This window comes from Chelon labrosus, assembly GCF_963514085.1.
Source record: "Chelon labrosus genome assembly, chromosome: 9".
In the NCBI taxonomy this organism is placed as follows: domain Eukaryota; kingdom Metazoa; phylum Chordata; class Actinopteri; order Mugiliformes; family Mugilidae; genus Chelon; species Chelon labrosus.
Window position 1 is genome coordinate 29,420,324 of NC_140359.1, and position 25,580 is coordinate 29,445,903.

Consider the following 25,580-nt stretch of genomic DNA (forward strand, 5'->3'; position numbering starts at 1 on the left):
TGAACACAACATCCAGTATCCAGTAGCTTTGATTCAACTATCCAGCTACCTTAAAAGTATTTGCACCAATCAGAATCTTTGACATTTCTGCATAAAAACGACTCTTCATCTGATTTTCACACAAGTCCTGAAAGTAGACAAAGAGAACCTGATTAAACAAATGACATATCATATGTTTTTAAATATTTGTGATGTGCTAAAGTAACTGCTCCTCTAGGATTCCAAGTTCATTTCCAGGTCCAATCAGAGTCCATGTGTTCAGAAGTGTTTCCATCAATGTAATGAGACTCAGTTCAGTTCCTGGTTTAGTTTCAATAAATCAGGGATTTGTGGAGTGGAGTGAACTATGAACACAACATCCAGGTTGTACAAAGTGAAGTTTCTCCTCAGACAAACCTTCTTATCTTTGCAGATGATGCTGCTTTGCCTTCACATTGGGACGACATGAAAGGAGACATAGTGAAGCTGTTTCCTGTCACTCTGGGCTCTAAGGAATACAAGCATGTGGAGGCGGAGCTTAAAAAGACCGGCCTTGCTGCAGACATCATCAGTGTATGTTGACTTTCTGATCGTATCTGTTGAATAACCCTAAAGAATCATTCCTGTGTCTCAGCTCCCTCCTAAAGCATCAGATCCTAGTGTGAACTCTCTGGAAGCAGCAGAATGTGGAGCCATCACTAACGTACATTTAACAGCTGAACCACAAAGAGGTCCCACTTCCAGAAGTCACAGTGACGCTAGTTGTGTGGTTGGGATGAATAATGTGTGTGAACTGCGTTGGCAGATTGAACGGGTCCAGAATACGACACTGTGGCAGAGCTACCAGCTGATGAAGAAACAGATGGAGGTGAAGAACAAACACACAAACAATGAAAGGCTGCTGTTTCACGGTACCAGCTCCAAGGCCATCCATCTGATCAACAAACAAGGCTTCAACCGCAGCTACGCAGGAGAACACGGTAACCAAAGGCTCCCACAGCCTCACTACAAGCCTGCTGACTGCACATGCACCACAACACTGAACAACACAAGATCATACTCAAGCTCCTCTTCTAGAATGAATATGGGCCTAAAGAGCAGACTCTCAGCTGTAATGTGATGCTGTTCACATCTAGACTGGAGGAAGGGTTTAGGAATTACACGTCTTCAATATGTGGCCCCTGTTTTTCAAGGGACCAAAGGTGACTGCACACTTGACTCTCAAGCTGTTTCATGTCATTATCTGATCAGTCAGTTAAGCAGGTAAAAGTTCTAGAGCTGAGTTCAAGTGTTGCTGTGAAGCCAACATGTGTTCAAAGGTGGATGCAGGTCAAACAGTCCATCCTTGGGCTGCAGCAACAAAACAGGGACATTAGGAGCAGACACATCAACAGTTTGGTTCATTCAGGACACACTGGTGAGCTCTGCAACAGAAAAAGACCTGGGCGTCAACACAAGACAGAGACAGAGAGACAGAGAGACAGAGAGAGCGAGAGAGAGAGAGAGCGAGAGCGAGAGCGAGAGAGCTAGGGCTGTGCAATTAATCGAATTTTGATTACGATTTCGATTCTTGGCTCAAACGATCTCCAAATTAATAAAAATCGAGTTGGAACGATTCTTTTGCCGTTTTCCGTTGTCTGTGAGACACGCATGCGCAATTCAGTTGCTCCCCCAGAGCATTCAACGCGGCCCCACGAGCTCTGTGTGTGTGTGTGCGTGGTGACCTGCACACTTATTCAGAAAACAGCGCGAGCGAGATGGCAGAGGTAGGACGGTCCCGTTTGGTCGATAAAAAGGGTAAAACAAGTTCTCTTGTGTGGCAACACTTCGGATTCGAAGAATCCGACAAAGCACAGGCCCACATAATGTGCAAAACGTGCTACAGTGTGATATCTGGGGCGGCATTTTTTCATGACAGGGGGGCGGCAGGAGCACTTGGAAAAAAAATAAAATAAACAAATACATCTGCGCCGCTACATGGTTTTCTATTATCTGTCATATCTGTGTGGGGAACTGGCAAATTGTCGCCCCCTGTAGCTGCAGGCGCCCCTGCTGCTGAGAAGGTGCCGTGCACAGAAGGTGTGCGTGAGAAAGGGGAGGGGGGCGCGGGGGACAGTTCACCTCTGGGTCTCTCCCAAATTGAACGGGGGGGGGGGATTACAGTGAGTTTTTTTTTGCCGAAATGCTGAATAAATGCATTTTATTTTCAAACTCAAAAAGAATCGTTTGAAGAATCGTGATTTCAATCTTGACCAAAAAAATCGTGATTCTCATTTCTTCCTAAATCGAGCAGCCCTAGAGAGAGCTTCACAACCTCCAGACAAGTGAAGAACACTCTCCAGGAGGTTGGCGTATTATTATCCAAGACTCAGGAGAAGAGAAGACTTGAGAGAGCAAATACGAAGGCTTCACCACAAGGTGCCCATCATTAATAAAAGTCCAGACCCTCGTCCATGGTTTCAGAGTTCAGCCAGTCATTGTCTGATAAAGAATTCAAACTTTTTATTTATGATTGTGTGAATTTATCCAGTGACCTTTGAACCCCTGAACATAGGAGTCTGTCAATCAAAATGTCTGGACTTCCTAAATTCTTCCTTTTCATCTTTGTTCATCTGCTTCAGTTTAGAGTTGAGTCTGCATTCTAAGCCTATATTCATGATGGACCTTTAACTATGAACACAAGAGAACTAGTTTCAGGATCCAGCGTCATGTCTGTGCTGTATTTATCATGTTCAGAGACAAAACAATATTTAATATTTCTGAACAATCAGCTCAGACCCTCTTAGATTCATCTTGTGACCCTTAGGAGAGGCCCCGACCCTCAGTTTTAGAACCTGTATCTGTATGTGAAGCTCCAGTGAAATGCTACTGACACAAAGAACTGAGTATTCAGATTTTAATAAGACATAAAATGGATGAGAGACAGTCCAGAGCTCTTTGATTTAGGTTCACTGATGGTTTTGGAACATTTGCTTCTTTTACTTTCCTTCTTCTTCCTACGTAGGATTTTGATTGCATGACTTTCATTTGATTATTTGACTTGATTCTTTATTTCTCTGTGAATAATTGTTCCAGCAGTGGTTCTGCACAGCCGTCCCACTTTTATCCTCTCCAGATATTTCCTGGTTGTGAATGATGCAGGCCTTAGTTAGTTAGTAATAAATCCAGTGCTGTCAGTCTCAGCCTTCCTCCATGTGTGTGTGTGTGTGTTTGTCCTGTAGGTGTGATGTATGGCAATGGCTCTTACTTTGCTGTGGACCCCGTCTATTCAGCTCCAAGCTACGCCACACCCGACACCAACGGACACAAGCGCATCTACCAGGCCAGGGTTCTGGTTGGAGACTTTATCCAGGGAAGACAAGGCTTGATCTCACCTCCCTCTAAAAGCTCAACCAACGCTGCTGACCTGTATGACAGCGTCTCTGATGACGCCACCAACCCAACCATGTTTGTCATCTTCAACGACATCCAGGCTTACCCAGAATACCTCATCACATTCACATGAGCTGCTGTGATCTCAGAGGGAAACTGTTCTGAGAACATGTTACCTGGACTCTGTGCTTTGGTTTGAATAATAACTTGAACCATGTCATAGGACTCTTAACAAATAAACATGTTGTGAAATTCTAAAGTGAAGAACAAACACCAGATTAACTAGACTCAGTTAACTTTACCTGATCAGAACGCTACACATCAGAAAGATGACCAGAGTGACCTGAGAGATTGGTCAATTTCTCAGAGTTTGACAACTTATTTCAGAGTCCTCCTTCTGGATCAGCTTGTCCAGCTGTGAGGTGTCCTTCTTCTTAGTGCTGTCTCCCCAGGACACCACAGCGTAGAAGAGGACACTGGCAACGATAGTCTGGTAGAACATGTCCAGCAGCTTCCTGCAGATATTAAACCACCTTAGCCTCCTGAGGACATAGAGACGGCTCTGACCCTGTTTGTAGACTGAGTCTATGTTAGACCACCAGTCCAGTCTGTGATCCAGATGTAGACCCTGGTCCTTCTAGGTCTGAACCACCTCTATACACTCCCTGCTGATGGTTACAGGCTGCAGGTGGGACCTCGACCTCCAGAAATCAACTACCATCTCATTGGTTTTAGTTTTAGTTTTAGCTTTTATATTTAGCAGCGTATTTCTTTATTTTTTATTTTTCTGAACTGATAGTATTTGTGATGTCTCTATTTAAAGCATGTGAGACATTGGTGCCAGTTTTCTCAGCAACCATTCATTCAATGTACTTCATACTGGACTGATGTGAAGTCAGTGCAGCTCAGAGTTTAAAGTCGTTTGATGTCTATTCAATAATGTTCCAGGTTGTTTAGGATCCAAACGTCTATCTGATCTGATCTCCTATCTGATCCACAAAGGACGCCTCATGGTTGAGCTGCTTCTGTGTTTAATACTAGAGATGATGTTATCAGATCATGTTACAGCAGCCCAGAGGAGCTCCACAGTTTCAAATAATAAACCAACGTTTAATTCAAGAAAATGACTGAGGACGATCAACGTTCTTTAAAATCTCCTCTGACACTGATATTTATACTCAGAAGACCTTTCAGATCTGTCTGCATGGCTTTGTTTGTCTCTTCACATCATTTAAATCTACTCTAAATCTCATTTCTCATGTTCTGCAGTCAGACATATTTATTTTATCTATTATTATTATTTCATCATGTAAAGTTAGAGGATGCTGTCTCTAGAAAATAATTTCCTGTTGGGTGGAGTCATGAGACTTCCTGTTTTTTTGTTTTTTTTTTAGTTTCACTTTCTCTCAATGGTTGTGTCGCAACAAGAATTTGATGTGAAGGTTGAACTGGACTAAAGAGGAAGATTCAAGTGAGTAAAAGTCTTGTATGTGGTAGATGTGGTGGTGGAGGGTTAAACATGATGCTCTAGCTACATGAGGACACTCACTGACATGATGGATCATTAATTGTACTCGTGATATGATCCGTCTGTCAGCATCACACCAGCTCTACTGGCCTTATTTAAATAGAACACAGTGGTATCAGTCTAAAGAACTGCTTTCTGGGCTTCTGGCTGATGGTGCGTTCAATGTCTGAAATCTCCCTGAAATCAGAGGATCTGTCTCTTCCTGCAGGTTCATGTCAAACTTTAGAACTAGAACAAGATGTAAAACTTTAGGCCTCGAACAAGAGGCGCCATTTCAGAACAGGAAATGAGGAGCTCAGTGTGATCTGACTCTGACATGTGCTGAGAGGATTCATGTGAGAGAATCCATCTGATCTCAGTCTGCTACACCAGGGAGGATGGAGTGTATGTACAGAGGAAAGGAATAATGATAAAATCACATCAGTTAGAATATTGCTCCATTGGGCTGAGCTAATAATGTCATTTCTCTATGATCCCAGTCAGTTTTAGTCCAAGGACCCCCAAACTGATAGAGAGATGGATCAGGGAGCCCCTACTGTATATATAGTATTAAACAGTGTTTTATATTAAACTGGGCCTAGTGACGTATATCATTCAGTACTAAGCTCTTCACATTGATGTTTTCATGTTAAATATAAATGTGGAAACTAGACTGAGTGATGGCCTATTAGTGCCACTGTCATCCATAAACATACCTGTTATCTCTTTTAGTTGAGTTACTAAACGATCCATTTTCATAACAATGTCCATCCACTTGGTAGAATAATATACTGGCCTCAGTAGTTGGCTGCTGTTGATAGGAGCTGCAGTGTTTGAAGCAGAAATATCTGGAAGGAAATATGTTGTGTCTGGATCTTAGTCAGCTGAGGACTGAACAGGCTGTCAGTCAATCATGGGGAACCTGACAGAGCCAGCATGTAACATGTGGCTTTGGACAGGGACGTGTCCTGGTCTTTGTGTGCAGGGACGGGTCCAGGATAGTCTAGTGCTGTGAGTGAACCGGTGTCCAGCTTGACAGAGCTCCTGTGTGTTACTGAATGTGTGCATTTCTGACTGAAAGATGACATCTTCTGCCTCCATTCATCCATTCACTACAATATGTTGGATTCATGTTCATGTGGATTTAAAGACATTTCCATTTGTGGAGGAAACTTCCCGCCCCCCTGCAGTAGCAGCTGTTGAAGACCTCTGGTCTGGCTGATGTGTTTCATGGATGTGGAACATATTAAATGTGACATTAAAGCAGACTGAAAGAGAAGGAGGTGAGGCAGCCAGTACTTGTGAGAACCACAGGTTCATGCTTGTTCTGCTGTTGCTCTTCTTCTACACTGAGTCAGGTTCACGGCAGCACTCCATTTATTTTCATCTTTTTCTGACTGAATGCCAAAAATAGAAGATTGTAGATCTAAGATTAATAACTTCTCTAAACTGGACCTTCAGTTAAACCAGGAAGTGATGAATGATGGAACAGTCAGAATAGAAAGGTTTAACTACTCAATGTTTAGATCTGGTTTTAAATTGAAAGGTTTGTTTTTGAGTAGTCTCATTTCATTTTGGTCTTAATCAGGTTTGTTTGTGCTCACTGGGTACGAAGCTCAGCACACATCACAGATCCAGTGTTAGACTGAATCAATGAGAAAGATGTAGTTCTCATTAGTATTGTTGTCTTTAACTGCAGTAGTAGCAGTATGATATAAGGGGGACATGGAGAATGTTCTAGTTGTGTTTTCATGGAGGCTTCACTGATGGAACATGATGCAGAATACAAAGAGGAACAAAACAACATGTTCACACCGTTCTCTCTTTAGGTTCTACTGTCTGTTCTAATCTACTCTCAGTTTACAAACTTGAGGAGTTTGAAGAGGAGCTAGAAAACGTGACATTAGATGATTTAGTCGTATTGATTGATTGATTTCAGTGTTTAACGTCTAACATGTGTCTGAAAGGCTGGGCCAAATGTTTCAGTGTGAAATGACTAGAGATGAGAGCTGAGGTTTCCTGATGAGAGCAGACGTTCAGTCTGAATGTTGGTTCTATTGAAGTCACTCACCATCATGTGGTGTTGTGAAGGAACATTAAGAACCAGACCTGAGGACTGTCTGTTTGGAGGAGGAGATCAGAGACTAACATTGACTCCTTCATATTATCATGATGCTGTTTATCAGTCAGTAACTTCACTATCTTTATGTTGGACGTCTGACTTCTACATTTATTCATCTATTCCTGGAACATAAGGCACCAGCAGCTGATATCAGACCATTCATTAACATGTCACCATGTTCTCTTTTAGGTTCTTCACCCACGGTGACAATATGGGAGGCTCAGAATCAAGTGAGTTCACTAACATGATGATGATGATGATGATGATGATGATGATGATGATGATGATGATGATAGACCATTTCACTCTGGTCAGAGTATGTCCAGTTCCAGTCTTATATAATTATCTCAGCTGCCTCCACTCTGCTCAGATAAAGTTTTCCAGGACTAATTTCAAACTTGGGAAGATTTAGGTTCAGTTCAGATCTTTCATTAACGTCTGATCTTTCTGTTCATTCAAATGTGTTGCACCCTCTCTGGGAGACAGTATTTTAAAGTCCTCCATGAAGACCAACTGCTTAAGTCGTGCAAAATCAAAATCACTGATGTCTCTACGTCGATGAACACCAACAATCAAACACAATCATGAACAAATTCAACACAACTTTGATCCTCCTGTTTCTTTAACCGACTGATCTTCTGATGATGTTCTTCTGGCTCCAGCTCATGTGCTCCAAGCACTGCTGCTTTTCAATCTTCAGTCTTCTGCTGCCCTCTTTCACTGTCCTCTAACTCTGTCCTCTATCACTGTCTTCTAACTCTGTCCTCTATCTCTGTCCTCTATCACTGTCCTTTTCAGTGAGTTGTGACACTGATTATATATTAACTTAAAGGAACAGTATGTAAGATTGTGGCCAAAACTGGTACTGCAATCACTTTCAAAATACTGTAGTACGGTGTATCCCCTCCAACCTCCCCCCGACTCCAGGTTGCCAGGTTAGCGAGGTAACGTTAGGCTACTCAATACATCTCAATTACGTTTCACATTGCAATAATCGACGTGCTAATGTTGTTTTCCTCGGTGTTTGAGCATAATGACAGAGAAACGGGCTCATAATGCATTGCTAATGTTAGCAATGACGACTCGCCGTTTTTATTTCCCAAACAATTCCTTACCTTTTCAATTCGATGACCCACCTCCTCTGTATGCGCTAACGTAACGTTACTTTGCACGAACATGCATAACTTTGTTCGACTGTCGTGAATATTTGAAATGTCCATTTACATTATGTACAAGTAAGTTAGCCAGGAGAAAATTAGCAACGTTGGCGTCTGTCTTCAAATTCTTCTCCGTTTTCAGCCGTCTCCATCTTTCGAAGGCATCTCCTACAAATCCTGGTTTTATTTCGGACTTTGTCACGACGTAGTTCGGATTCATAACGAGGTCTTTTAGGTTTCGTAACGTTATACATGTTTTATCCGACACGTTCGTAGCTGCAGCTGTGGTAACTAGAGCAGAGCTGGCAACCCGGATGACGAAACTCTACTGACTTGGTGATTGGTAGATAGGTGGAGGGTGGAGCCTCAGACCAAAACACAACATGACAACAATAACATCAGTTGAGGGCTGCAACTCTCACTTTTAAATGACAATATCCTGGCCGGACCACTGTTGTCAGTGATATAAGTATTTGAAAAGAACATGATTTCTTCATGTCTAGTGACATATCAGGGCCATTTTATGATTAATTGAAATACATTTCTTACATACTGTTCCTTTAAATCTGTTCTGTGAGCTCTGATCAGGACTTCATATCAAACACAAATCAGACCAGGACAGAACTGATTTTCAAAATTCAGATTCTGTTAAACTGTATCTTTAAAGTTTTATTACATGTGTATGTCATTTTTAGTAACATTCCTGCCTCATTTGTCTTCAGTCTCTAAAACTTCCACATTGGTCATGTAGACTTGTCTAAGAATGTCAAGACCTCAGACCGACATGTAGACATGTATCTCCTGAATCATCCTGACAAGCCGTCCTGGTCCAGATGCAGCAGAACAGGCCCAAACCAGGACATTAGCACCCCCATGTTTGATGGAGGGATGAGGTTCTGATGCTGGAATGATGCAGTGTTGTTTCATCTCATTTAAACCAAACTATTCTACTTTGGTCTCATCTGTCCACTAAACATTGTCCCAGTAGTCTTCTGTCTTGTCCACATGATGTTCATCAAACTGCAGACAGTTGAGTAGTGTCCAGGACTAATTCAAACCTGGGAAGACACCTCATCTGTCCTTCCACAGTCGACCACAGGACACTGACTGATGTTCATGGAATAAAAACACTTCCCCAACATCTAAGTTAGAAGTGTGACTGTTGTTAACACGTCACTCTGACAACGTTACAAGCAATGTGAATGAGAGAATATTTCTTTTTCTATATCTCTACAGGATCAGCAGCCAGCAATCAGAGCAGCAGCTCTGAACCACCAAGAAAACCACCTCCCAGTACGTTGATCTCCTCAGTCCAAGTTTAAATCCTCAGTGACCTCCTTCCTCCTCATTAATCTGCCTTGTATCAGTGTTAGTTTGTCATCAAGCTGAACTAAATGAAAGTGTCTGACAACACTGCATGCTTGAGGTCAATAATATATCTGTACAGGTCATGAGACTTAAGGTGGAGCTGCTAGATGTTGACACAGATGAAGTAAATCAGTTATTGAGCTGCTTGTGGACACCAACAATCACAGGATGTTTAGTTCTGACTATCACACTGATTACACACTTCACATCAATCAATCAATCAATCAATCAATCAATCAATCAATCAATCAATCAATCATTCATTCTACTTTATCTTTCTCTACAGGAGCAACTCCACCAACACCATCACCTCCCAGTAAGTAAAAGTCAAGTGTCTCCTAAATCTTCTATGAACATGTAGAATTCCAGCAGTTTGTAGACAATAAGTCACATTTTCTTGAAATGTTTCCAAGTTGACTGGTGAGTTAGAAAGTTTCACTTGATAATGACTGACAGATTCTCTTTTTGCAATCTTTCCCTTCTACGACAAGACTACAAAAAGTACAAGTGCGCAGCATGGTTTTCAGTCAGTAACTGTTGTCTTGTCCAGTTGTTCTCATCCACTCTCTCAATCTAAAATGAATCAGGGTTCAGCTCCACCTTAAACAGATCAGATCAGTATATGGATGAATGTTTGATTGATGTCTGCTGACTCTAATCTCATCCAACACATAGCTGATATTAGTCTCTGTACTGGATGAGTCAGGTTATGTCCATCTACAGATGGTGCTGTACTGGTGGCAGTCTGTTACAGACACTCAGCTTTTTCTCCTCTTCCTCTTTTCTTCATTACTTGTGGCCTATTGTTACCAACAGCTGTGTGCTGCTCATACTAAGTCATTTCTGTTCAAGAGTGAGACATCAGCCTTAGAGGATCTTTGTTCAGATGCAGTGTCCAGTGATGATTGGCTGTTCAGGGGCCTCAGCTGATTTAAATGATCTGCATCTCACTCACCCAGGAGATGGTGATTACCGACTAGAATGAGCTGTACGTTGTGGAGCTTTTTTCGTGTACCTTGTAACCTCAGTGAGTTTTTTGAGTGCGTCCCTCACAGACGTTTGTTTTCCTGTGAGTGTGTTTTTCTCAGAGGTGTATAAAGTACTTGAAAAAAACAACTAAGTAAAAGTACAAATACCATCACTGAAAATGACTTTGGTAAAAGTTAAAGTCACTCATCACAATCACAATCACAATCATTTGAGTAAAAGTCTTAAAGTAGCTCACATTAAATGTACTTAAGTATCAAAAGTATCTTGTGAAAAAATATACTCAAGTATCATAAGTACAAGTAAAGTACAAAGTATTTTTATAGTACGCATTAGGCCTGTAGCGACGCGTCGATGACGTCGACGAATCGACTTCAAAATTTCGTCGACGTCATATTTCTGCATCGACGCTTCGCCACACACACGTGGGATACCAAAACATTTCAGAATGGAGGACGAAACAGCAACCTGGTGTTTAGCTGCTGCAGTGATGTTGTCATTTATAGTAGTTTTCTGTTAGCAGTGTGTGCTACCAAGTTAGCTAACAGATTTAGCCCGTTGTCTGCTAACTGGTTACAAAGACAGTGACGTTGGTCACCGGTACATCGTTACTACGTCTTTGTGTCAGAATCTCCGTTAACATATTTTAGTATTATTGGTCCACCGTATGAACTTAAGAGCGCCGCGCTGCCGTACCGATATGCTGAGCGGTTGCCAAGGCAACCTTGAGACTGACAAGTTGGGAGGAGGAGCTGATTGACGTTCCTGCTTGACGCACGCAAAATACCTGCGGGTCAGTTCTGATACATCGAAAATATTATCTTGCGGGCCGCATACAATTATGGACCTTCAGTTCATTGGTACAGATTTCATTAAAGATTTAATTAACTGCACACTTACATTGCCCCCCCGGGGGCAAATATAATTTTCTGAATCTGAATAAGAGAATGTGTTTCATTAATCAAGCAACAGAAAAGTAATCGTTAGATTAATCGTCCAATAGTTGTTAGATTAGTCGACTAATCGATAAAATAATCGCCCGATTAATCATTTAATAAATAATCGTTTACCCCCAGCCCTAGTACGCATAAAAAGAAGCAAACCAACCAAGAATGGTTCTCCCCTTGTTCTCTTTATTTCACTTTCAGGTGAATGAAATAGATGTGGTATGATAAAATAAAAACTAAAAGACACCTGTAGAGTGAATCAAGTGTCTGCCTGAGAACACAGTAAAGTTCCTCCTGTCTCCTAGTCATGGGTGACTGTCGTCTTCTACTGAAGGACATGCTGTCAGTGTGGTAACGTCTTCCATGTCTTCCTCATCAGTGTTAACTGCTGAGGTAGCCATGTTGATGTCAGCTGCCCCATGCATCCCGTCCTGACCTCTAAACCTCGTCAGAGTACCGTACGTTGTTCCTCTCGTCCTCTGGGACACGCCCATTCCAGATAATCCTTCAGTGATTAATTAGATTTCTATTTTAATTTGTAACGAGTAACGAGGTGGAAAACGTCACAGTAACAGAGTAAAAGTATATTTATTAAATGTAGTAGAGTCAAAGTAAAAGTCCTGATAAAAAAAAACTCAAGTAAAGTACAGATCCTCAAAACAACTACTTAAGTAGTATAATGAAGTACATCTACTTCGTTACTATAGAGAGCCGAAGTCCCGCCCCCTCTACTTCCGGGTTATGGGACCTATCTTTCGAAAAAATATGAACGGCAGTCTATGGCGAAAGATAAATTACATTTTAGTTCATAAAAGTATCTTTAATAATTTATCTTTCGCCATAGACTGCCGTTCATATTTTTTCGAAAGATAGGTCCCATAACCCGGAAGTAGAGATAATTTACATTTTTTTAGTTCATAAAAGTATACTTAAAGTATACTTTTATAAGTAAACTTAAAGTATACTTTTATATACTTAAAACGTTCCAATTTAGCCGGAAGAAGTATTAAATTAGTATACTTTCTAGTACACTACAAGTACATGGTCTGTAGTATACTTACTATACTTATACTTATACTCAAGTATACTTAATAAAATAAACTTCAAGTATACTACTTTTTCCTAAGGGCTAGTTTTTCAGCATCACTCTGAGACAGGATGTTCCTAATTTTGACAATATTACGCAGGTGAAAGAAGGCAGTCCTGGTCACTTGCTTTATGTGACATTTAAAGGACATATCCTCATCAAATATAACACCAAGGTTTTTTACAGTAGTACTGGAAGCCAAGGTAATGCCATCCAAAGACACCACGTGATTAGATAATGAATCTCTGAGATGCTTAGGACCGAATACAATAACTTCTGTTTTGTCTGAGTTTAAGAGTAGGAAATTACAGGCCATCCAAGCCTTTATGTCTTTAAGGCATGCTTGGAGTTTAACCAACTGATTAGTTTCATCTGGTTTCATGGATAAATATAGCTGGGTATCATCTGCATAGCAATGAAAGTTTATGCCATGTTTTCTAATAATCTTGCCTAATGGCAACATGTATAACGTGAAGAGTATTGGTCCTAGCACAGAACCCTGAGGAACTCCGTGACTTACTTTTGTATAAGTAGAGGAATCATTATTGACATGAACAAACTGGAATCTGTCAGATAGATAGGATTCAAACCAGTCTAATGCAGGTCCTTTAATCTTGATCTCACTTTCAAGTCTCTGTAGTAAAATATTATGATCAATAGTGTCAAATGCAGCACTAAGATCTAGCAGAACAAGTATAGAGACAAGTCCACTGTCTGAAGCCATGAGGAGATCATTGGTAACTTTAACCAAAGCTGCTTCTGTACTATGATGAACTCTAAAACCTGACTGAAACTCTTCAAACAGACCATTCTTGTTTAAGTGGTCACACAACTGATTAGCAACAACTTTTTCTAGAATTTTGGAAATAAAAGGAAGGTTGGAGATTGGTCTATAGTTGGCTAAAACATCTGGATCTAGAGTGGCTTTCTTGAGTAAGGGCTTAATTACAGCAATCTTAAAAGACTGAGGCACATATCCTGTTAATAAAGATAAATTTATCTGGTTCAATATGGAGGTGTTAATTAATGGAAAAACTTCTTTGAGCAATTTAGTTGGGATTGGATCTAGAAGACAGGTTGATGGTTTAGATGCTGTAATTGTTGAAGAGAGCTCAAGAAGATCTACTGGGGAGAAGGATTCCAGATATTGATAAGGTCTTACAAAAGTTTCTAATGTCACTGTACTTACATCTTTGACAGCTGTTGGAGGGATGCCTTGAATATTTTCTCTAATGCCAACAATTTTATGATGATGATGAAGTCATTACTACTGAGGGCTAAAGGAATAGATGGCTCAACAGAGTTGGGGCTCTTTGTCAGCCTGGCTACAGAGCTGAAAAGAAATCTGGGGTTGTTCTTATTTTCTTCTATTAATGATGAATAATATGCTGTTCTAATACTACTGAGAGCTTTTTTATAAGTTGTTAAGCTATCTTTCCAGGCTATGCGAGCTTCTTCAGAATTAGTGGAATGCCAAATTCTTTCTAGCTTTCGGACTGCCTGTTTTAAACAGCGCAACTGTGAATTATACCACGGAGCTAGCCTCCTCCTATTTATAACCTTCTTTTTCAGAGGAGCGACTAAGTTTAGAGTTGAACTAATCGATGCTGCAGTGCCATCGACAAAATAATCTATTAGTGCAGGAGTTAAATTGTGGTTTCTGTCACATGACACATGGCACTGGGGTAAATAAAGAAGGAATTAATTCTTTATATCTAGTTACAGCATCATCAGATAAACATCTACTGTAATGAGATGTCTTTTCAGTTCCTGTGTAATCCATTATTGTAAATTCAAAAGTTATGAGGAAATGATCAGACAAAAGAGGGTTATGAGTAAATACTGTTAAACCTTCAGTTTCTATGCCATATGTTAGGACAAGATCTAAGGTGTGATTAAAACTGTGAGTTGATCCATTTACATTCTGAGAAAAGCCAATTGAATCTAATAATGATGAAAATGAGGAGCTAAGGCTGTCACTGACAACATCAACATGGATGTTAAAGTCACCTACTATAATGACTTTATCTGTTCTAAGAACTAAATCACATAAAAACTCAAAAACTTCTGCTAAAATTTCAGAGTAAGGAGCAGGTGGGCGATACACCACAACAAAAAGAATTGGTTTTTGTATTTTCTGGTCTGGATGGGGAAGACTGAGAGTAAGACTTTCAAATGAATTAAAGCTCTCCTTAGGTCTAGGATTAATAGATAAATCAGAGTGGAAGATTGCTGCCACTCCTCCTCCTCTACCTGTGCTTCTAGGAATATGATAATTACTATGACTGGGTGGAGTAGACTCATTTAAACTAACATATTCATCATCCTGTAGCCATGTTTCAGTCAAACTAAATAGATCAATCTGATGATCAGTTATCAGATCATTCACTAAAAGAGATTTGGATGAGAGAGATCTGACATTTAAAAGACCACATTTAATTTTCCTATTCTTCTGTTCTACCAATGAACTTGTTCTGATTTGAATAAGGTTCCTATGATAAACTCCTCTTTTGTTATTTTTTGGTTTAAATAATCTGGGAGCAGACAGAACATCTATAGAGTTGATAGAGTTTAGGGTGTGAGACAGTCCTAGAGAAGCGGCAGAGAAGTGTGTAAGACTACAACTCCGCGTCCTGGTCTGAACTCTGGGTTGTCATGGTTTCGGGGGGTTAATAAAATCGGCCATATTCCTAGAGATGAGAGCAGCACCCGCTAAAGTGGGGTGGATGCCATCTCGCCTAATCAGACTAGGCTTTCCCCAGAAAGTGTGCCAATTGTCAATGAAAGCCACGTTGTTTGCTGGACACCACCTAGATAACCAGCGATGGAATGACGACGTGTGACTAAACATGTCATCATTGGTCAGGTTGGGCAGGGGACCAGAGAAAACTACGGAGTCCGACATAGTTTTAGCAAACTTACACACCGATTCCACATTAAGTTTTGTGACCTCCGATTGACGTAACCGGGTGTCGTTACTGCCGACGTGAATAACAATTTTACTGTATTTAACCTTAGCCTTAGCCAGCAGTTTGAGGTAAGATTCAGTGTCGCCCGCTCTGGCCCCTGGAATGCATCTAACTATGGTTGCTGGTTTCTCTATCTTCACGTTCCGCAAAATAGAGTCGCCAATCACCAGAGTTGGTTTCTCAGCGGGTGTGTCGCTGAGTGGGGAATATCGGTTGGAGACGTGAAGGGTTTGGTGGTGATCCACGGGCCTTGTGGGACTATGCTTCCTTCGAACCGTCACCCAGCCGCCCTGGTTTCCCGGCTGCTCGGGAGCTGTCGGGGGACAGCTAACTGGAGCTATGCTAACAGGAGCTACTCTTGGTCGGTCCGCACCGGCTACAGGGCCCTGGCTAGCTGCTGGTTGGTTTTCAATGGTGCGGAACCGTGCTTCCAATTCGGAAAGCTTCGCCTCCAGTGCTACGAATGAAATACATTTGTTACACATATCATTATGACTAAAGGAGGCAGAGGAGTAACTAAACATGTGGCACAAGATGCAGGAGAGAGAAGGGGAAGCAGAGGGAGACCATGGTTAAATCGCTAACGTTAGCAGACAAAGTTGATTAGAAGAGAGAGTGTGTGTGGTTCAAAAAGTAGCTATAGAGGACAGGTGGTTGAAGATACGTAAGAATTCCCCGCAATAAACAGTACGTTTTTTTGGAGTTTGAGCGAAGCTAACAGTCTGTAAACAGCAATACCACTCGGTGCAGAAGCAGGAAATGACGCAATACGCTTACTCACGTGACGCTAGGAGGAGCCATCACCTCCCAGTAAGTAAAAGTGAAGTGTCTTCTAAATCTTCTATGAAAATGTAGAATTCCAGCAGTTTGTAGACAATAAGTCACATTTTCTTGAAATGTTTCCAAGTTGACTGGTGAGTTAGAAAGTTTCACTTGATAATGACTGACAGATTCTCTTCAGTCCACCTTAAATCCTCCTCATATCAGTGCTGAGCTAAATGAAAGTCCATTGGAGGTTAGTCATGGATGGTTCAGGTGAGACAGGAACCATTTAGTAACTGCTGGATGGAAGAGCAGAGCAGCAGCTGTTTCACTTTAAAATGTCATGTGTGATTCCTCATTCCAAGACGTCAACACCCAAATATAAGACACCAGAGCAACAGCATCAGGATCCACAGCAATTCACTCTTTCCACAGTTGTATTTCACTCTCACTTTAATTTAGAACTAAGTCACTGAACACAGCTTTGGAAGTGGATGAAAGCAAGAAGTTAGAAAGACACACAGAATCCAGAGAGATGACTACAAGCTGAAACATCAACTCACACGTCATGAATATACGTACGTCAAGCGTGCAGCCGGTTCCGGTCAGGTGATTAATGGCGTTGGCAGAGTGATACACTGTGATCTCAAACCCTACAATGCGTTTAAAATAAGCAACTAAAGCTACATTTAGAAAACAAAGAAATATGCAGTTGGTTTGGTTGGTTTTGTCCTCAAAACCAAAAACAAGAAGCAGGAGAGGAAAGCAACAAGAAATCGAATCGACGTCATCAACAATGGTAGACGCCGGTGAAATAAAACAACTCATTGCGGATTTAAAGGAAGCCCTCGCTGGGGAAATTCAAGACTTTAGAACGGAATTCAGAGCTTTCAGAAATGAAACGGAAAGAGATATCAAGAAAATAATGCAACAAACCGCGGCCTTACGACAAGATGTAGAGGCCCTGACGAAGAGAACTTCGGAACTAGAGTCCAGGGTGAGTGAACAAGAAGATGAAACTTCTAAATATCCAAAAGAATTCAAATGCTTACAAACCCGTATTGACGAGATGGGTGAACAAATGGACTATATTGAAAACAGATCTAGACAAAATAACATTTGCATATATAATATTGCGGAAAACATTGAAGGTGATGACATGATTATGTTCATTCAAAAACTATGCAGAGACGTCTTGTGCATTGAAAATGAACCTCCAATCGCTCGGGCACACAGAATTGGTCAATGAAAGGAAGGATTCTTAAGACCAGTAATTGTTAACTTCGCAAACTACAATGGAAAGATAAAAGTGCTTAAAGCTGCCTGGGCCAAGAAGGAGATCCTCTTCAATAACACACGTATATATTTGGACCATGATTTTACCACAAAGGTGAAACAACAGCGAGCGGGATATAGACCTCTACGGGAGCAATTAAAAAAGCTGCATCTCAAATCACATATCCTGGCTCCAGCGAAACTGTAAGTGTTCAATTCGCATGGAACTACAACAATCTACAGAAATGCGGAGCAGGCCCAAAAGGATTTACAACAGAGAGGCCTTTACAAGCCAGCCGAAGATTAGGAGCGCGCTACGGGAGAAATTGCGTGTAGGCATATTAACGAACTGGCGTTGTTGCTGTGTCGGATTGGGATTTTGTTTAAGATTAAATAGCGGAACATTATTTTCATGGTCACCGACAACTGATGGATAAATCCAAAAATTAGATAAAGGACTAAATTACTCTACCTGAAGGATCTTTGAAAAAAAAAAAAAAAGATGTATAGCAGAGATAAAAGAGGACACTGCTGCTGATTGGAAGTCTTTCGTTATCTTCTCTCTCTCTCTCTCTCGCTCTTTCTGCCTTTGTCTTTAGATTTAGCTCTGGTTTTGACTATATGCATGTGGAGAGATGAATGTGTGAGTGTGATTGAAAGTGAACAGTATGTGTGTGTATGGGCGAATGTTTGGATTGATATGGGGTTGGTAGGTTGGTGAGGGGAAAGGGGAATGGGAACTGTATGGACATGCATGGATGAATAGGAGGGAATGTGAAAGGGGTGAGAGGGGGTTGGATGTATGGATGTGAGGGACAGTGGGATGAAGGATGCGTGGGTGGGCATGTGTGTGGGTGCGTGGGTGTGTGTGCTTGGACTTGTACGTGTGTGTGGGTATATGGTATAAGTGCGAAAGGCGACAAGGGGAAAGGGGGTTGGAGTGGGGGGGCTGGATGTATGTGTAAGTGACGGAGGGTGTCAAAAGAGTGTATATGTGTATGTGAGTGTTTGAATAAACGTATGAATGAAACAGGGTTGTATGGGAGAGAGCGGGGGGTGGGGGGCATTGGGAAGATTAGCAGAATAGACATGTTTTGGTACATTGTATGAGGGAGGGTTAAGGGGTATAGGTAGGAGTGATAAGGGGATGAGAGGATGTGTGAGTGTCTGTGTGTGTGTGGGTGAGAGTGTATAAAAGTGAAAGGGGATGAGGGGGCAGGGGAGGTTGGAAGCAAGGGTGTAAGGGATGGTGGGATGAAGAGTGTATGCAGGTGGTTGTGAAAGTGTATACAAATGGGTGAAGGCGTGTGGGTGTGGGTTAGTGTGTACAGTGGGGTATGTGTCCGTCTGTCTGTGTGTGTGTGTGTGTGTGTGGGGGGGGGGGGGGGGGGGGACTGCCTCTTTTTCTTAGTTGATTTAACTATAGAAATTTCTGTTAATAAATAGATATTGATTAATATGGAGAGGGTGAAAGGCACTGTAGTATCCCTGCCAATGAAGAAATTGGGTAATTTGATATAGGCCTGTTTTTTTTTTTTTTTTTGAGGCGACTATAGGTACGCCAAAACAACCATTTAGAGAGGATGGTTGAATATAATGACATTTTTGGAACCTGTAACTTTGTTTTTATTTTTGGTTCACTTTTTATGTTTTTCAATTTATTTTTATTTTTATTTTTGTGCATGATTTTTCCTTATTCCAACCTATTCACCCAACCCGCTAAGTTTCTGGTAATTGCTTACACATACAGACATATAACATCCATGCATACATTATTCATACTACAATGGAAAATAATTAGTTTAATATATTTGAGGATCTGTGAACAGCATATGGTTTTGATTAAGCAAAAATACCCCCTGTTTATTGTTTAATGTGTGACCTAAATATACTATCATTAAATGTGAATGGGTTAAATAATCGAGTAAAGAGGGAAAAAATCTTATTGCAGATGGAAAAGGATAAGGGAGATATAATTTGTTTGCAAGAAACTCATCTACAAAAACAAGAACATGAAAAACTTAAAACAAAAACTAAAGGTCAAGTTTATTTTAGCTCACATAATTCTAGTCAGAAAGGTGTGGCGATAATAATTAAATCTCATGTTGGCTTTGAATTAGAAAACTGTGTTATTGATAAAGAAGGTAGATATGTTTTGGTTGTTGGTAACATAGAAGGTACAGAGTTTTCTATTTTGAATGTATACTACCCTCCAGACACAGGAATAGAATTGATGTCACACCTGACAGAGCTTTTAACAACAAAAAGTAAGGGAGTATTAATAATGGCACTGGCAGGACATTACAACCTAGTTATGGACCCAAAATTAGACTCGTCTAGTATTAAAAAACATAGAGCAGAGAAAAATGCAAGTCTACTGAGAAAATTTAGCTCAGAGGTGGGTCTGGTAGACGTGTGGAGAGCACTTCATCCAGGCAAAAAAGAGTACACATGCTTTTCAGGAAGGCATTCAGTATACAACAGGTTGAACTATTTCTTTATGTTTAAAAACAATATAACACTTGTTAAAAGATGTACGATCAGCTCAATAAACATGTCCGATCATGCAGCTGTGGCATTAACAATAATACTAAACCCTAACAAAGGCAAAACATTGTGGAGATTAAATAACTCATTGTTACAAGATGCAGAATTCATTGATAAAATTAAAAAGGTGATAAAAGATTATGTTGAGATTAATGATAGAGAGGATACAGATCCGATTCTGCTATGGGAAGGAGCTAAAGCTGTTGTTAGAGGCCACATAATTTCATACTCATCTGCTAAAAAAAGAGCAAGGGAAGCACAACAGAAATGGTTAATTGAAGAAATAAAGAGGATAGAAACTAGACATAGTAAGACAAATAGTAATGAAGACAAAATAAAACTAAAGGAAAAACGTCTTAAACTGGATAGACTACGGACACAAGAAATTGAAAAATTAATGAAGTTCACGGACCAAGAAAACTACGATGGTGGCCCAAAGTTTTTAAAAACCTTGGCGTTTAAATTAAAAAAACAAATGAAAAGAGTATATATTACAAAACTAAAAATAAAGCATGATAAATTAATTACTGATAAAGAACAGATTGCAGAGGAATTTGCCAACTATTATGAAGAATTATATAGAAATGAGGTAAGTGAAAATATAGAGTCCATTCAAAGTTATCTGAGGAACCTAAACATACCAAAGCTAACAGAAGAGAATAACATGAAATTGATTAAAGAAATTACAACAGAGGAAATAAGTAAACAATTCAAGACTTGAAAATAGGGAAAACTCCAGGGGACGACGGCTTTACGAATGAATTTTATAAAACATTTAAAAATGAATTAACCCCCCTACTAACTGAAGCATACAATCACGCACTACATACAGGGAGATGGGCACAGACATGGGCGTCATCTATAATAACACTTATACATAAAGAGGGGAAGGATGCCACAAGGTGTCCCTCATACAGGCCCATATCACTACTTAATACAGACCATAAAATTATATCAGCCATATTAGCAAACAGGTTAAAAAATATTATTGTGGATATTGTAAATGTGGATCAATGTGGATTTATACCTGGAAGACTACTGGGGGATAATATCAGAAGGACCTTAAATATAATTGATTATTCCCAAAGGCAAAATAAGGATATTGGTTTAATTACATTAGATGCAGAAAAGGCATTTGATTTAGTTAGCTGGCCTTTTATGTTTGACGTTTTCAATAAAATTGGCTTAGATAAAACGTTCTGCTTATGGTTAAAAGCAATATATAGTAATCCAACCTCTAGAGTAAAAACAAATGGTACTTTATCAAGAAACATTAAAATACAAAGAGGTACTAGGCAAGGAGATCCACTCTCTCCACTCCTATTTGCAATATACACTGAGGTGCTAGCAGTAGCAATAAGACAAAATGCAGATATTAAAGGTATACACATAGGAAAAGACATACACAAATTAGCGTTATATGCGGGCGATATTATAGTTTATTTAGCAGAACCAAAAGAAACAGTGCCAGAGTTAAAGAAAATAATTCAAGAATATAGTAAATTTTCAGGATATAAGTTAAATGAAAATAAATGTGAAGCCTTAATAATTGGGAGAGACATTAGCCAAGAGGTAAAAGACTGCTATAACTTTAAATATAAACAGAAGATCAAATATCTGGGTATTCACATAAGTAAGAATCTGAATGATCTGTACGACAATAACTATGGTGTATTGGAGCATAAAGTAAGGCAAGATCTGAATCGATGGAGAATAATTCCAGAAGGAATGTTGGGAAGGGTAGAAATGATTAAAATGATGGTCCTTCCATGATTTTTATTTCTATTTCAGACACTACCGCTGGTACTCCTAGAATCCCAGTTTAAAGTTTGGAACAAAATGATTTCTAATTTTATTTGGAGTTACAGAAAACATAGAATCAAGTTAAAATTCTTAACTCAACAAAGGGAAGAAGGGGGGTTAGGTGTACCAGACCTACAAAATTACTTTTATGCAACACAAATTCAAACAATAATGATATGGATGAACAATGTAGTAGAAACTAAGTGGAATAATATAGAAAGAGAACTGACAACTGTATCTTTAGGGACCTTACCTTTCTTAGGGACTAAGACCCAAAAACTTCACACAGGGAACAATTTTTGCATTCTGAATACTATAAGAACTTGGAAACAAATTTGTAAAAAACTAAGAATAAAGACTGACTATGTACATCTCAGAGAAATGGCACACGACCCAGACTTCCTACCAAACAGAATGGACCAATTCTTAGAGGGCTGGGCCAAGAAGGGATTGATATCATTTGCACAAGTTATGAAAAAACACACAGTAGATACATACGAAAATATAGCCTCCAGATATGACTTAGATAAAAGACACTTTTTTAAATACCTACAGGTAAGAAGTTATGTTAAGGAAAACTTAGTGGAAATAACAGAAAATGAGTTGGTACAATATTTAATCCATAATAGGAATACAGGTATGGGGAAGCTTTCAAAAATCTACAAAATCTTACAAAAACTAACTTGTGTAAAGGCTGAAGTTAAAGAAAAATGGGAAAAAGAGTTAAACATTGATATTACAAGGGAAAATTGGATAGATTCAGTAAAAGAGAATATGGCAATAACACATTCAAAATATTGGAATGAATTTGCTTGGAAGTTACAGCACAGATTTTTTCTTACACCTGATAAATGTAGTAAATTCACACAACTAGGGACTAGGTGTTGGAGAAGCTGTGGAGAGCAAAACGCAGATTATAGTCATATCTTCTTTTTATGTCCAGTTTTAGAAAAAATTTGGGAGGAATTTGGTAAAGCAATTAAATATATTTTTGACTTACAACAGATCCTAACAATAGAGAACTTACTAGGGATGGACTTGGCTAAGAAAATTGAACCTAAACATAAAAAATATTTAATATACTACGTATATCCGCAATAAAACAGATAACAAGGGGTTGGAAAGAAGCAAAGCCCCCAGATCTTTGTAAGTGGCATAACACAATAGAAAATATTTTAGAGATGGAAAAACTTACTTTTAAAGTTAGGAACCAACTCGGTAAATGGCAAAAGTTATACCCGGATAAAATGATATATAAAATAACAAACTATTTTAATAATATAAGATGATACAAATCAGTCAACAGATAGGTCGCATTTCACACAGGACATGTTTATATGCAGTCATGATATTCCCTCAATAAATATGTAATACTTCACACAGGATGCAGTCATGATATTCTTGTAGACTTAAATACACCGCTCTCATGCACACACACATACATACTCATATACACATAAATAGCCAATAACAAATACCCCAATAAATACTCAACAACAAGTGCAACCACACACGCACACGCACGCACACCCACGCACACACACGCACACACACGCATACACACACACACACCCACACCCACACACACACACACCCACGCACACACACACACACACACACACACACACACCCATATAACAAATTCCCCCTCCCTTTAACCATTCTATTTTTTTTTCCTGTTTGTCACGCACTTTTTATTTTTACCTCCTCCCTCTAATTTTCAGTTTTTTGTTGTCTCTTTTCTGTTGCCTTATGTTTAAAAAACAAAAAAAAAATGCAATGTAAAAGGGGAAGTAAGTGAAGTTGCTGTATATGTAGACAAAATATTGCAATAAAGTAATAAAAAAAAAAACTCACACATCAATACATCAGTCAGTGCATCTACATGTTCTCTCTCCCTGCAGACTTCCATGACCCACCTATGAAGCTCAGCAGCAGCCTTGAATTCCTGCCACCTACCAGTAAGTCAAAGTGAACTGAGTCAGAAATCCTCTTGGTCACATTAACATGTAGGATTACAGCTTTTCTAGGCTCTAGATTCACATTTACTCTTTATTTATTTCAACATCTTTGCAGGTTCAGGATGAAATGATGAGTTTCAGATCAAAATGTCCTCTTAGAGAATGACCACCTCCTCACTCATTGTTAATCCAGTTCTAGTGTTTCACTGTGGATTCTCTGTGTTACTGTGTTTTATCATTCACTGTTTTTCTTTTCAGTGTCTGAGCTGAGGGTTGTTCTTCTGGGGAACAGCTGCTCTGAGAGGAGTTCAGTGGGAAACTTCATCCTGGGAGAGAACAAGTTCAACACTGAGGAAGAACCAGACCGTTGTCTGAGAGTCAGTGGACTCATTAAAGACAAAGTAATAGTTCTCATCAACACCCCAGATCTGCTGCTCTCCAACATCTCTGAAGATGAACTTGGAGAACATGTAAGAACCTGTGAGAGACTCTCTGCTCCTGGACCTCATGTGTTCCTGCTGGTTCTACAGCCTGAAGACTTCATTGAGGAACACAGACAGAGACTCTGCAGAGTCCTGGAACTCTTCAGTGATCGATCATTTCATCATTCACTGGTTCTGATATCAACACCCAGAGAGGAGCAGCCAGGCTTCATGGAAGAGTATCGACAACATCCACCAATAAAAGACATGATCAAGATGTGTAGAGACAGAGTTTTGTGGCGGAAGGAACTTGAAGAGCTGTTAACAAGGTTTGAACAGATTGTGAAGGAGAACGATGGAAAGCATCTGAAACATTAATCATTGTCAATATGCTGTGTGTGAGTGTGTGTGCGTGTGTGTGTGTCAAAGATCCTAAGACAAACTGAGTGACGTGGAAAGATTTATAGAAGTGACATCTGCGGGAAAGTTTTTACCTAATTTAAATCGTATAATTTGCAATTTAATATGACTGCTGCTGTACGTGTACATTATGCAGTAAGGTGTACAACACTACTTGATTTAACTGTCTATGTGATTAATATGTTCTTTAACATCATTATAAAGGCGTGCGTACAAAAACGTTATGTACGTACTCGGTCATGGAAAAGTTCAGTTGTATCAAGAGTGAAATGTCTGGGAACTTTGTACGTGCCTACGCCAACGACGTGGTTGGCGTACGCTGGATTCTACAGATATTGATCCTTTGGCGACACTTAGAGGTGATGCCGGGAAACTGACCACATGGGGTTCCTCGCAACCGGGGCATTCCAGAGGGAGCTGGCCGACCGATCGGGACTGTGCCAGTCGACCCTGAGCAGAGCCATGCCAGCAGTGTGGGATGGAGTTATCCTCATGTCAGCCAGGTATATCAGATTCCCATACAATGCATCTGAACAGGTCAACATTAAAGAGCAATTTGCAGCAAGAGACGGTTTTCTGACTGTAATCAGAGCTATGGACTGCACACACATTGATATAAAAGAACCATCGCAATCAGTGTGCAGATCATACGTGATGCGCAAATGCAAGTAAACATTGTGGCAGCGTGCCAAAGAGGACATTTTTGAGCATCTCCACTCCAGTGAGTAGCGTCTCCAATTCACTTTCTGTGAAGTTCTTCTTCGTTCCGTCTTATTCATTCCGATGTTTTCGTTTTCTGATCGCGCAGAGAGGGGAATCTCAGGTGCAGGGTCAATTCAAATATGATTTGCATACCTAAAAGGGGTGTGGACAGGGAGGGGTCAGGTACGCTCGA

At 40.0% G+C, this 25,580-nt stretch overlaps 1 protein-coding gene across 1 annotated transcript; it reads left to right on the forward strand.

Annotated features, from left to right (window-relative positions):
* Positions 1-9,809: 9,809 nt before the first annotated feature.
* On the forward strand, positions 9,810-24,871 carry LOC311492951 (GTPase IMAP family member 2-like). Its single transcript, XM_084551408.1, has 3 exons — positions 9,810-9,821; positions 23,787-23,843; positions 24,102-24,871. The coding sequence occupies exons 2-3, from the start codon at positions 23,804-23,806 to the stop codon at positions 24,641-24,643; spliced, it is 582 nt and encodes a 193-aa protein (XP_084407534.1). The 5' UTR covers positions 9,810-9,821; positions 23,787-23,803; the 3' UTR covers positions 24,644-24,871.
* Positions 24,872-25,580: the final 709 nt, after the last annotated feature.

Bases quoted from the DNA above. Each gene is read 5' to 3' on its own strand.
- LOC311492951 (XM_084551408.1), top strand. From the start codon at position 23,804: ATGAAGCTCAGCAGCAGCCTTGAATTCCTGCCACCTACCA. The intron at 23,844-24,101 runs GTAAGTCAAAGT...TTTTCTTTTCAG, and splicing joins TGAATTCCTGCCACCTACCA to TGTCTGAGCTGAGGGTTGTT.